The sequence below is a fragment of the Aspergillus pseudoviridinutans genome (genome assembly GCF_018340605.1).
Source record: "Aspergillus pseudoviridinutans IFM 55266 DNA, scaffold_3, whole genome shotgun sequence".
NCBI lineage: Eukaryota > Fungi > Ascomycota > Eurotiomycetes > Eurotiales > Aspergillaceae > Aspergillus > Aspergillus pseudoviridinutans.
The window spans coordinates 4,264,518-4,277,540 of NW_025091283.1; the positions used below are offsets into that span (position 1 = coordinate 4,264,518).

General features: G+C 53.4%; 6 protein-coding genes across 6 annotated transcripts; 4 read left to right on the forward strand and 2 right to left on the reverse strand.

Moving 5' to 3' along the window:
• Window positions 1-161: 161 nt before the first annotated feature.
• Window positions 162-1,373, forward strand: Asppvi_005267 (uncharacterized protein; the record flags this gene model as incomplete). The annotated part of the gene is made up of 1 exon (XM_043301191.1): window positions 162-1,373. The coding sequence occupies one exon, from the start codon at window positions 162-164 to the stop codon at window positions 1,371-1,373; it is 1,212 nt and encodes a 403-aa protein (XP_043157126.1).
• A 35-nt stretch (window positions 1,374-1,408) lies between these two features.
• Asppvi_005268 (uncharacterized protein) lies at window positions 1,409-3,572 on the reverse strand (the record flags this gene model as incomplete). Its single annotated transcript, XM_043301192.1, has 8 exons — window positions 1,409-1,657; window positions 1,700-2,252; window positions 2,295-2,456; window positions 2,503-3,143; window positions 3,190-3,265; window positions 3,313-3,387; window positions 3,440-3,468; window positions 3,519-3,572. 8 exons carry the CDS (start codon window positions 3,570-3,572, stop codon window positions 1,409-1,411), a joined length of 1,839 nt encoding a protein of 612 aa, XP_043157127.1.
• Window positions 3,573-3,893: 321 nt separating this feature from the next.
• Asppvi_005269 (sugar porter family MFS transporter) lies at window positions 3,894-5,545 on the reverse strand (the record flags this gene model as incomplete). The annotated part of the gene is made up of 2 exons (XM_043301193.1): window positions 3,894-5,241; window positions 5,298-5,545. 2 exons carry the CDS (start codon window positions 5,543-5,545, stop codon window positions 3,894-3,896), a joined length of 1,596 nt encoding a protein of 531 aa, XP_043157128.1.
• An 814-nt stretch (window positions 5,546-6,359) lies between these two features.
• Window positions 6,360-9,575, forward strand: Asppvi_005270 (putative beta-galactosidase; the record flags this gene model as incomplete). Its single annotated transcript, XM_043301194.1, has 2 exons — window positions 6,360-8,374; window positions 8,423-9,575. 2 exons carry the CDS (start codon window positions 6,360-6,362, stop codon window positions 9,573-9,575), a joined length of 3,168 nt encoding a protein of 1,055 aa, XP_043157129.1.
• Window positions 9,576-10,218: 643 nt separating this feature from the next.
• Window positions 10,219-11,546, forward strand: Asppvi_005271 (cellulase family protein; the record flags this gene model as incomplete). The annotated part of the gene is made up of 3 exons (XM_043301195.1): window positions 10,219-10,794; window positions 10,841-11,402; window positions 11,455-11,546. The coding sequence occupies 3 exons, from the start codon at window positions 10,219-10,221 to the stop codon at window positions 11,544-11,546; spliced, it is 1,230 nt and encodes a 409-aa protein (XP_043157130.1).
• Window positions 11,547-12,073: 527 nt separating this feature from the next.
• Asppvi_005272 (VIT1/CCC1 transporter family protein) lies at window positions 12,074-12,948 on the forward strand (the record flags this gene model as incomplete). Its single annotated transcript, XM_043301196.1, has 3 exons — window positions 12,074-12,505; window positions 12,555-12,645; window positions 12,707-12,948. 3 exons carry the CDS (start codon window positions 12,074-12,076, stop codon window positions 12,946-12,948), a joined length of 765 nt encoding a protein of 254 aa, XP_043157131.1.
• Window positions 12,949-13,023: the final 75 nt, after the last annotated feature.

The following is a 13,023-nucleotide window of genomic DNA, read 5'->3' on the forward strand; positions in this document are numbered from 1 at the left end:
TCCGATATTTAAAAGACAGCGGCAGCTTACTTGATCTTGTCCTTTATCACATCCCGGTCATCCATCGACCACACGTCCAATCTCATCCACTCGCAACAGGAAAAACGAAATAAAATGTCTGCTCATCTTCAATAGAATTATAAACATTGATCAGAGGAAAAATGCCTCGGTCGCAGGCCTTTCATGCAGGTCGAAAGCCCCTACAGGACCAACGAGTGCCACTTGGATCACCCCACATCTCTGGTCCTGTGGCCTTTTGCAATCCAACACGGGCGCATTTTCCATTGTCTACGCATCCACATCTTGACCAAGAAACCATCCCAAGGCCTCACATCGAAAGACTCTGGCGCTCTCGGGATAATCGTAAAGGACGACATGCGCTCACCATCCGTCAGCGACCGCCAGGAATCGAAGGCAAGAATTACCCCCGCAAAACAATCCACCCGCTTGCCATCCTCAAAGGGATTCTTCGCATGTTCACGACCTTCCCTTACTGGGACATTTCCTTCTTGGTGGCTTTTGTCTTTACGATCGGATCTGTGATCTGGGTCATCAACGCCTTTTTTGTCTGGTTGCCGTTGGAGGATCCATCCACTGAATTTGCAAATGAAGTCCTTACCGGCGGAGGCGTCACGGCCTTTATCGGCGCGACTGTCTTCGAAATAGGCAGTATCCTGCTGGCTCTGGAAGCAGTCAACGAGAACCAGACTGGCTGCTTCGGTTGGGCAGTCGAGACGACCTACAAGGAAGCCGCAGATGAAGTCGAACAGGCTGTCGTGCGAATCAAGTCCGACATGGACTCGTGTCTGCATCATCATGCTAACCGCCGCTCGTTCCTGACTCCATCAGCGGCCAGGCAGGACTCGCACAGACACACCGCGACTGGTGGCAAGCGATCGTTCGCATGGTTTCCCACCCTGGCCGAGCTCCGCACCCATTATCTCCACGAGATCGGGTTCTGGGCTTCGTTCGTGCAGCTCATCGGAGCTACCATTTTCTGGATCGCTGGGTTCACCGGCCTTCCCGGCATCATTGACCATATGAGCCAGGCAGTCACCAACGGCGTATTCTGGGTCCCACAGATCGTCGGTGGTTCGTGCTTTATACTCAGCGGGCTGCTTTTCGCGCTAGAGACGCAGTCGAAGTGGTATATCCCTGCCATCCATATCCTCGGCTGGCATGTCGGGTTCTGGAATTTCATCGGGGGAATTGGATTCACCCTGTGTGGAGTGCTGGGGCCAGCGACGGCCAACTCGGGGGTCGACTATCAGAGCACTCTGGCGACGTTCTGGGGGTCCTGGGCGTTCCTGTTGGGATCTGTGATGCAGTGGTACGAGAGTCTGGATAAACATCCCGTGGAGGAGAAGCAGTAATGTGTCCTAGTTCATGTCTATTGTAGTTGCATGTATCATATATTGGCTAGTATAAACATTCCACCTGCAGTCACCCCAATCTCATCCTCAACAACACCCCCGCATCCCCAATAAGCTTCACACTCTGCAACACACTCGGCGACACGCCATGCCCCGGGATATGCATCCACTGCGTCAGCAGCTTGGCCAGATGGGGCCCCATCTCCGCCACCTCGGGCGCTAAGCACCCCCGTAGCGCCGTCAACCGCGATGCAGCCAGAGTTATCAGCATCACACTCGCCATCCTACATTACTATCAGCAGAATCCGCGGTCCAAGGGAACATACATACGACAACGAGCAGATCCATGTATCCACCAGCACCGTATGAGGATAACTCCCCAGGTTCTGCGCGTGCAGCCAGCACGCCTCGAGACAGATCTTGCACCCTTCGAAGAGCTTCGCCGGGAAATGCTCCACCGTCGCGGTGGCGGTCATGGAGAGCGCCCAGGTGAGGTACGGGCGGTAGATGACGCTCTTGCAGGTGAGATAGCGCTGGCGGAGGAACGCGCCGGCAGTGCATGCCAGTGGACGGAGGTCGACGGTGAATTGAAACGGGGGAGGGAGGAGGTCCTTCCATTCCTCGAGCTGGTGGGCGAGTTCGGCGACGACGGAGGGAAACTGGTGGTTGTCGAAGGCGACGCCGGTGTCGCGGGCGTAGAGGAGGTTGTGGACGCGGTTGAGGAGCCGGCGCATGGAGATGCAGGCGAGGAAGTAGAGGGAGGATTGTTCTTCGTCGGTTTGCGAGACGTGCGTTTGGTATTCGCCTGGGAGGGGGATGGACGACTCGATGTCGGCGATGCCGGTTTGCGGGAGGGCGGAGAGTTCGGCCAGGTAGTCGCTTTCTGGTCAGTTGGATGCTGAAGATAAGGGAGGTGCATACCTTTCTAGGATATAGCAGGACCAGAAGATCCGACGGAGACACTCTTGCTCTGCTGGGTTGGCGTCAGGGTTATGGTATGCTAAGAGGAGACGGCATTTGGCGGCAGTGGCGTGGATGAACGACCAGGCTTGTAAGGGACGCTGGAGGAATGCAAAAAAGATGCTGGAAAGGTCAGAAGGGTATTAACTTCTTGGTATGGGGGATATACGCTGTAAAGAATAAACACTGGACTGCATCAACAGAGCACTCGGCCTGCGCCAGATAGATTTTCTTGAACGCGCAATCGAAATAGATCTCGCCCATCGCTCGCCGATGACTGCGGAGCTCCAGCTCTTCCGAGTCAGGTTCCTCATTAGCCGCATACGAGCAGATCAGTTCACTCGCGCAGCCCAGTGCCATGACCAAAAGTGCCAGGCAGGACCTGACGCTGTCGCCAAACACACCCGCAGCTATGTGCACCTGGACCTCGGCTGCCTGGGCTACCGACATAGTGGGATACCAAAAGTTGACGTTGCGCTGGAAACTATGCACCACGCGGTCGATTTCGCTGCGGCTGGCATACGGGTGCACCGTCGCTGCACGGGGCGCGAGTGGCGAGCGACTGGACTCTAGGTGAAAGACGGAGAAGCTGTGATCTTCCCGCAGGGACTGGAAGTCGTCGAAGTGCGGCCATGCGAGGATGGACTCGGTGGTGGAGGCATGAAAGGCCGACAGAGTGGCATTGGAGATGCGATCGTCAGGGCTGCCAGGGCGATGGCCCGCGTTGATTGTCGAAGGAGAGATTATGGCTGTTGGAGATGTATGATACTGCGACGAGGCTTTACCGTCCAGCATCCCTGACACCCTGGCCTAGTTGGGTCAGTGAAAGGTGTGCAGTCGCGTCAGAGGGCTCTACCAATTGAGCGGACATATCCTGAAGCAGTCGCTCAGAGCGAACCGCCACCTCGAGAATCAAATCACTTTTATTCTTGCTGTAGTCGGTCAGCCAATGTGCAACCCAATGTATGGGAATACAGACGGGACTGCCTCGGTGCCGTAGACGCATTCATCGCCTATGTTGGCGCATGTTGTGCATGGCTGTCGACCATCGCATCTGCTCTATTCAGTTGCACTCCAAATTGATAATCGATACAGACGAGCCATACCTCACTTTTCTGTATCGACAGGGGTCACACTGTCCGCCGATCAGCAGGGGTCGGCCCAATTAGAGGAGAGGAAGCATACTGCGTGGGAAGTTCTCTTGCGCTTACGATAGTCGGGCGTCTCCTCTAGCGACATGATATGCTACCTAGTAGAAAAGACCAAATCATCAGGCAGAAACAACCTAGTGAGACAGAGCAGGAGGAATCAGCGCGATTGACCCGAAATGAAGATGAAGATCTCTTCCCCGCATTCCTGCCTTAGCAATTCGTCTTAGCCAATCACGGGCCGGAAAGGCTTCCCCAGAAAAGGCCAGATAAGGGCATTGTGGACAGGAGATAGAAATGAATTATATACGTTATTTTGAAATTTGCAAAAGCCCTGTGGATTCAATCATACATTCATTTGGCTTAGATAGGTTCAGCTATTGAAATCATTAACTAGTAAAAATAGAATAGACTACGCTTTAGTATCCCCCTGAACCTCCAGAGTGTTCAAAACAGAGTTGATATCTCTCTTCTGCAGACTCTTCTTGACCGGATTGGGCGCCTCAAACACCTCGGCCAGTTCCTCGAGAGTTCGTTCCTTGGTCTCAGGGAAGTAGAACCAGATGACTACCGCCTCGACCAGATCCCAGCCCACAAACACCAGGTAGAAGTAGTAGTGGATCTTGTCAAAGGCCGGGCCGGACGCATATTGGATGATGGTGCTGCTGATGCTGGACATGAGATTGCCAAAGGCCGTACCCTTGGCGCGGGTGGTTGTCGTGAGAGTCTCGGCAATGTACATGCTCTGCAACGGCGTCCAGCCAAACGAGAAGACGATACCGAACAGGTAGATGAATGCGATCGCCGTGTTGGCCGCATTGGAGTTATCCGGATTGTCTGTCGCCATCTTCGAGGTTCCGGTAATGATCGCAAAGGCCACCGAGCAGAAGAGCAGCGAGTATATCATCAAGGGACGACGGCCAATCTTGTCAGTCAACCGGGCACCGGTGACCGCAGCCACCAGGCAAATGGCCGGGTAGATGCCGTTGAGCATCAGCTTGGTCTTTTCATCGGTAATTCCGGCGTTGGCCACCATGTTGGGCAGATAGTACGAAGTAACCGAGTTACCGGACAGCTGTCCAAAGCACGCCATACCAACGACGCAGATCAGCCGTCTACGGGCAGAGTGCGTGTTGAACAGTTCCCGGTATTCCCACCATTTCTTGTCCGAGCCGTCGGTCATAATCTGATGCCCCATCTCCTTGATTTGCAGGGTCACCATGGGATGGTTACGGTCGCCTTCTCCGTGGTACCTGGCCAGCACGTCAACGGCATCCTCGACACGATCCTGCGCCATAAGCCAGCGCGGCGATTCCGGTAGAAACCAGACTCCGATGGCGACAATCACCGACGAGATAAGCTGGCACCAGATGGGAATGCGGAACCCAATATTGCTCTCGATATTGGCGCAGCCGTACGACACCCAACTCGCCACAATCGACCCGATATACCAGGTACAGTTGTATAGACCGGTCAGAGTACCTCTCCAGGCCGGATGCGCCATTTCGCTAACGTAGCACGGCGCACTGACACAGCAGAAACTGACGCCAAAACCGAGGATGAATCGGCCGGCCATGAACATGCCATGGTTGACCGAAGGCGCTTGAATGCATGTGCCGATGATGATGATGACGGCTCCGGTAAACATGCCAGCGCGACGGCCCAGATAGTCATTGACGGGACCCGAAAGGACCACCGCTGGGATGGAACCGATGTTGTAGAGGGCGAAGACGAGTCCTGTACTCGAACCGGCGGATTTCCTGGAGACGTCAGCTCGGTCCTTTGTTTCGCCTTTCGCTTGCACGGTCGAGCTTACATATGAAAGTAGTCCAGATAGCTCTGCATCGCGTTCAAACTGCCCATGAGCGATCCATCGTAGCCATTCAGACAACCACAGAGATATGCGATTGTCAAACAGCCATACAGCCGGAACATATTGGGAGTCCATGGGCTGTACTTGGCCGAAGCGGCTTGCTGGGCCAGTTCGATGGCATCGCCCACGTCTCCATCGCGTGTGTGGACTGTCTCATGGAACTGAGAGTCGGTCTTTTCGTCGGCTGCCATATTGAGAGAAGGCACCTTGAGGGACAATTGATTTCAAAGACAGTGAGGAAGGAACATGAGCCTCGCTGTTAAGCGAATATCAAGGCATCTGGTGCAGCGACCAGAGTGGTTATATCCTGGACGGAGGTGCATCGGCTCATGACCAAGAGGGAAATCTGGGGAAATACGGGGAAAATGGACCGCCTAGACTCGCGCAGTTTTTTTCGAGACGATCATTTGTGGTTCCTCGGTTCCGATATCCCCGTACGAATCATGCGATGGCTTCGCTTGGATATATACTCCGGAGTCAGTGGGGACTGTTGCTGGTAGTCTACTGGGGCAATCGGAAGGACTTAGCAAAATGTTTGATTTTATTGCAATTCGCACTTTGAATTGGACTCTTAAGGTTAACCGTCCCCCTGACCCATGAATGTGGAGATTTCTCATTCTTCCGTCCGACATCCCCGGCGGAGTGCGCCAAGCAGAGGAACCACCAACCGTCGAAACGACGGCCTGGATTTCCCCGCTCCCTGGCAGCGAAACATATGGCTGCACCAGAAATATGGATCAATCATGGTCGGAACGTGGACCGAAGAGGGGCATTCATTGCGTTCTGGATGCTGGTGAATGCCCTCGAGCATGGCTTTTCTTCATGTCCACCTGTTATTCCACGAATCCGCCTATTTAGGAGGGGGAGATGGCCTACTTCTTGTTTTCGTTCAAGCAATTCATTTTTTCTTCTTTTAGATCCTGTTCTGTGGCTTTATTTAGACCCGATTGAGCAAATTCTATTTTCCACCATCACACTCTGTACTCGGTTTCCCTGTCCGTCATCATGACACTCTCCGCTGTCCCAGACTACGAAAACCAGCACATTTTCCAGCGCAATCGACTTAAACCAAGAGCATATTTCCTTCCCCAGACGTCTATCTCGCTCAATGGTCGCTGGGACTTTAACTATGCAGCCTCTCCCGTGAGCGCCCCCGAGCCATCATGGTCGAAGGGCACCAAGAACGCCACGTCCGAACCCCGCCGGGATTTAAACCAATCCAGCTCTGACGGCGCAGCCTCGGAGCCATCATGGGCTCCCATCACCGTCCCTGGTCATTGGCAATTGCAAGGTTATGGCCGTCCACACTACACCAACGTGATTTACCCTTTCCCCGTCTGTCCACCATTTGTGCCGACGGAGAATCCTACGGGCACATATCGTCGGACCTTTCACGTGCCTGCCGAGTGGGATGCTTCATCCCAATTGCGGCTGAGGTTTGACGGCGTTGACAGCGCGTACCATGTTTGGGTGAATGGTGTCCCGATTGGGTACGCTCAAGGGAGCCGCAACCCGGCTGAATTCGATGTGTCGCAAGTTGTCGACCGCGACGGCACCAATGAACTGTTTGTCAGAGTCTATCAGTGGTCTGATGGCTCCTACATTGAGGACCAAGACCAATGGTGGTTGTCGGGCATCTTTCGCGATGTGACACTGCTCGCATTCCCTGGCCAGGCCCGCATTGAAGATTTCTTCGTGCGCACCGAACTGGACAAGGATTACGTTGACGCGACGTTGCGCTTGTCTTTGGATCTAGCTCTGGCAACGGCGGCCGTAGTGCAAGTGACTTTGAGCGATCCTTCCACGGGCAGTACGTTGCAGTCGGAGAAGTATTCTCTTCAGGCAAAGCAGGACAAACTCGAGGCTGAGCTTTCCGTCTCCAACCCGAGGAAATGGACAGCCGAGACACCAAATCTTTACGATCTGTGCATCGCTCTCGACCCAGAGGGTGTCAAGGGACCCGTGCAGACAATCAACCACCGTGTCGGGTTCCGCCAGGTTGAGATCAAGAATGGCAACATCACCGTGAACGGCGTGCCAGTGATGTTCCGCGGCGTCAACCGGCATGACCATCATCCACGCTTCGGCCGAGCAGTGCCTCTATCGTTTCTGCGCGAGGACCTCTTGATCATGAAGCGGCATAACGTCAACGCTCTCCGTTGCTCACACTACCCGTCCCATCCCCGCCTATACGAACTCTGCGACGAGCTAGGCCTATGGGTGATGGACGAGGCAGATTTGGAATGTCACGGCTTCTACGATGCCGTCGCTCGTCCTCTGGATATCCCCGAGTCAATGGACTACGAGGAGCGAAAGAAGCTCACATTTGACCAGGCGGCGCAGTTCACCACCAACAATCCCGAGTGGAAAGATGCATATGTAGACCGAATGGTGCAAATGGTGCAGCGCGATAAGAATCACTCCTGTGTTATTATCTGGTCGCTCGGCAATGAGGCATTTTACGGCTCGAACCACCAAGCCATGTACGACTATGTCAAGCAGGTTGACCCCAGTCGTCCCGTGCACTATGAGGGAGACATGGAGGCCAAGACGGTTGACATGTACTCGTACATGTATCCATCGGTCGACCGACTTGTAGGTCTTGCTACTGCAGAGGGAGACAAGTTTGAAAAGCCAATTGTGCTTTGTGAGTATGCCCATGCGATGGGGAACGCACCGGGTGGCTTGGAAGAGTATATGGAAGCGTTCCGGACCCACCGGCGCCTGCAAGGAGGATGGATCTGGGAATGGGCAAACCATGGACTCTGGGATGAGGAAAAGGGATGGTATGGCTATGGTGGTGACTTTGGCGATACGCCCCACGATGGCAACTTCGTGCTGGATGGGCTGCTGTTCAGCGACCACACCCCCACGCCTGGTATTACTGAAATGAAGAAGGCCTATGCGCCGGTTCGTGTATCGCCTGGTGAGGACGGGGATCTGGTCGTAGCGAATGACTACAATTTTGTTGGATTGGAAGGCCTCCAGGCCGTCTACAAGATTGAGCTCTTGGGAGATAGGTATGTCTCTCTCTATCCATCCCCAAACGTGGTACTGACTCATGGTAGCGGGCGCATTATTTCCACAGGCAATATAGAACTTCCGTCTATTCCCGCCGGCCAGAAAGGGACTATCAAGCTGCCATCTACGCCTGCGACAGCAACTCTCGGGGAGCTCTGGCTCACCATTAGCTTCCAAGAAAAAGCGGAGACACCATGGGCCGCCAGCAACTACGAAGTCGCTTGGTACCAGCAGTGCCTCAAGTCCTCATCTTCACGCCCCTCATTGCCTGTACCCGCTCAGCCTTTGACGCTCTCATCCACCAAGACGACACACAAGATCACCGGCGCCACGTTCACCCTGGAATTCTCAAGAGAAACCGGCAGTCTGTACGCCTGGACAGCCGACGGCCTCTCCCTCCTTGACCAGTCCTCAGCACCCGGTGCTATCTCTCCCGGATTCTGGCGTCCACCGACCGACAACGACATGCCCCATGATCTCGGTGAATGGCGGCGGTTTGGACTCGACACTCTCACCTCTCAGCTGCGCAAGATGCATGTCGTTCAACATACCCCCACGAGCATAGAAGTCGCCACGGAGACATACATCTCCGCGCCAATACTGGGATGGGGATTCTTCACATCGACCAGTTACACCATCTCTGGCAATGGTACTCTAACTGTCATTGTGCACCTGAAGCCCCACGGCCCAATCCCAGCGGACCTGCCTCGGATCGGCCTGGATGTACTTCTCGCCGACGAGCTGGAAAATACATCGTGGTTCGGCCTGGGGCCTGGCGAAGCGTACGTGGACAAGAAGCGAGCGCAAAAGGTGGGCATTTACAATGCTACGACGGCCGAACTGCATACCACTTACGAGGTACCCCAGGAAGGGGGCAACCGGATGGATACCCGGTGGTTACGTGTACACGACAGCAGGGGATGGGGTCTTCGAGTGACTCGCGTCAAGGAAGACAGTGATAAGCAGCCGACTGAGCTGTTCCAGTGGCTTGCTACGCGGTATAGTGCCGAGGCTATCGAGGCAGCCAAGCATGCGCCTGAACTTGTTCCTGAGGAACGGGTCAGGTTGAGGTTGGATGTGGAGAGCTGCGGTGTTGGGACGGGAGCTTGTGGTCCTCGTACTCTGGACAAGTATCGGGTTAAATGTGAGGAAAGGAGGTTTGGCTTTACTCTGCAGCCTGTTTTTGCCGAGACGTGTTAGATGGTTTGTTTGAGTTCCTTTAGTACAAGGATAGATTCTTCGGTTGATAGCGCACTGTGTTGTTGTAGCCTTCTTACAATCAATAGAGAATGTTGAAGTATGTACCGACGGTCCATTTACGTAAGGTAGAGCTCCCCCCGCTAGAGCTGTCTCTCCTTGCAGAGAATGAGGTCTTTACTTCGGTTTACTTCGGTTCGTGCCGCACTTTGGTTCAACACCCGTAGATTTTGACGGGAAAGTATTAGTGGTGTAGATCAGTGGGCAGAAAGAGTGAGCAGCTGAGCGATTACCCCACGGCAATTCTCCTGAAACGCAAGCCACAAATTGTGAAGAACGTCACATGCATACCATATTGTCCCTGTATCCCCGGGGGAGCCGGAAGGATATACATGACCACTCGACCGGAAAAATGGAAGATCAGCATGCTCATAGTTCCATTAACCGCGTCGAGGACAGACTAGGTTCCCCGCTTCCCCATAGTCTTGCAGAAAGTGGACCCCGTTCGTCATGCTATATGCCGAGTGCGGGGAAGATGGCAGGATATACTCAAGTACCTGATTCACACGAGTATAAAGGGGCAAAAGTAGGACACATCTTGTCTCTAGGCCTTAACCGTGTGTTGGGAGAGCAACGGCATCTCATCATGAAGCTGAACATTGTCTCTTCTCTTGTCCTGCTACAATCCCTCGCCTGCTCGGCGTTGAATGCTCCTTTCACCGTCTCAGGCCGATGGATTCATGACTCTAAGGGTGCAAACTTCACCTACGCGGGGGCTAATTGGCCTGGTGCGGCCGAAGTCATGATTCCCGAAGGGATGCAGTACGCCTCCATCGCGTCGACAGTCTCCAAGCTCAAGAGCCTGGGAATGAATGTCATCCGTTTGACCTTCCCCATTGAGTTGGTGGATGATATCCTCGACAACGGCGGAGACGTCACCGTGCAGAAATCGCTGATCAAGGCTCTGGGATCAACGAACGGGACCAAGGTATTCAATCAGATTCGCACGGTGAACCCACAGATCACGTCGTCGACGACTCGTCTGCAAGTATATGATATGGTAGCCGCGGAGTGCAACAAACAAGGAATCTATGTACATTTGGATAATCACATCTCGAAGGCGATGTGGTGTTGTTCCACCACGGATGGTAACGCCTGGTTTGGAGATACCTATTTCAACGTTACCAAGTGGATAAGAGGACTGGAGTATATGGTTTCTCATGTAAGTCACCTAGTACAACAAGACCCAAAAGATACTGACCCGCAAGGCCAAATCATGGACCAACTTTGTCAGCATCGGACTGCGCAATGAGCTTCGCCAGCCCGCCACAGCCAACTCACAGTACCCCTACAACTGGGGGACGTGGTACACGCAGATGACAACGGCAGCGAAGAAGGTCAACGCGGCCAATCCGAACGCGTTGATCTTCCTGTCTGGTTTGAACTACGATACCACCCTCTCGCCTATCCCGACTGCATCTGATCTCGGGAACGGGGTCAAGTTCCGCCTCTCCGACTTTAGCTTCAGGAACAAGCTGGTCCTGGAGATCCACAACTATCAAACGGGTGCTACCAGCTGCAGCTCGTTGTCCAGTGCGCTCTGGAACGACGGATTCAACGCCCTCAATTCGTCTGACCCGTCGATTGTGAATTCCATGCCGGTGGTCCTGACCGAGTTTGGGTTCCTACAGGACAGCACCACCTGGGAGGGTGTGTATGCCAGCTGTCTGAGGACGTGGATCCCCGAGCAGCACGCCGGTTGGATCACTTGGGTCGTTGCAGGGAGCTATTACATTCGGCAAGGCACTCAAGACTTGGACGAGACATGGGGTAAGCAATGATCCGCATGCGTTTTCCGTTGAAAAAAGACTAATATGTGTAGGCATGCTTGACCATACATGGTCTGCTTGGAGGTCTCAGAATGCGATTGAGCAGGGACTGAAGGTAATGGTCCAATCGTCACTCAGTGGATAAACAGTTGGGCGATCGAGCACTTTGTGAACCTGAGCAAAAGCCGGGCAGCATTGTCGTGTCGATGTATCAGCCTGACGTTGCATGATCGTCTCCAACATTTGCATCATCCTTCATGTTAGTCTGTTTACAGTATACTGCAAGAGGCTACGTCTTTTTTGCAAACAAATTTGCGTGATTTTGTGTCCAATAGCCCAGCTTGGTCGAGCAGCGGAAGAGGTGCCTGTAACCCCCTGCCTCGACCAAGCTGTGAAAGATCCAGATTCCCTAAACTTTATTATAGCTTTATTCGACAGCAAGCAATCCCGTAAGTGTAATTAGAAAATTGTTCCATGTGATTGGCCTGTTAACTGTGAATACTCGATGCTTGGAAATAGGGTTGATCTGATTGGCGGAGTAGAGCGCAACCGAAGTATATACCCTGGCATGTAGCAGACAGCTGTAATATGGCACCTGGGAGTAGAAAAGGACGAGTAGAAGCCAGATGGAGAGCATTCAAATGCCGTTCACAGAGTTACAGCTCTATCATCATGTCTGCCAACACCGTTCCTGTCGAGCCTGCGGTTGAGCGGCGGAATCAAATACACTCTGCTACCGAGCAACATTCCGAAGCTGGCGCCTTCGTACGAGATGTGATCATCGGTTTCGCAGATGGTCTGACGGTCCCTTTTGCTCTGACAGCCGGTCTGTCTAGTCTGGGATCATCCAAGCTGGTCATTGTTGGTGGCCTCGCGGAGCTGTTCAGTGGTGCCATCTCCATGGGACTGGGAGCCTATCTCGCCGCCGTAACCGATCGAGATCATTACAAGAGCGAGGAGAAGCGGGAAAGGGAGGAAGTGTGCACGAAACCCGAGGCTGAGAGAGAAGAGATCCATGAGATACTCTCTGGCTACGGCATCAGCGCTGAGGCCTGCCAGATGGTAGTCGACTGCCTGGCTCGGGACCAGGAGAACTGGATTAGGGTATGGCCTCCTCCATCTACATGCACGATGCTTGCTTACGAAGGGTCAGTTTATGATGGACTTTGAGCTGAAGCTGGAGAAACCAAATGTCTCTCAGGCCTGGATCTCTGCCGCCACCATGGGTATTTCCTACTTTATCGGTGCGATCATCCCCCTCTACCTTGGTCTTGAGTATCCCATTCTGATCCTTTCGGTTTCTAGGCGGCCTCCTCCCCATGATCCCCTACTTTGTCATGAACAACGTCACACATGCTTTGTTCGTTTCGATCGGCGTTACCTTTGTCGTTTTATTGCTGTTTGGGTATATCAAGAACTTTGTCATGCTCAAGACTAAACGAGCTGGGCTATATGGAGCCGTTCAAACGCTTTTTGTTGGAGCACTGGCTGCTGGGACCAGTTATGGCATTGTGTATGGCGTCGACCATAGTAATATCCATGGTTAGATGTTGATACTGCCTATTTCAATTCTGTTTTATCAAAAGCATTGTTATAATCATTCTGTACATTAACCTCAATCC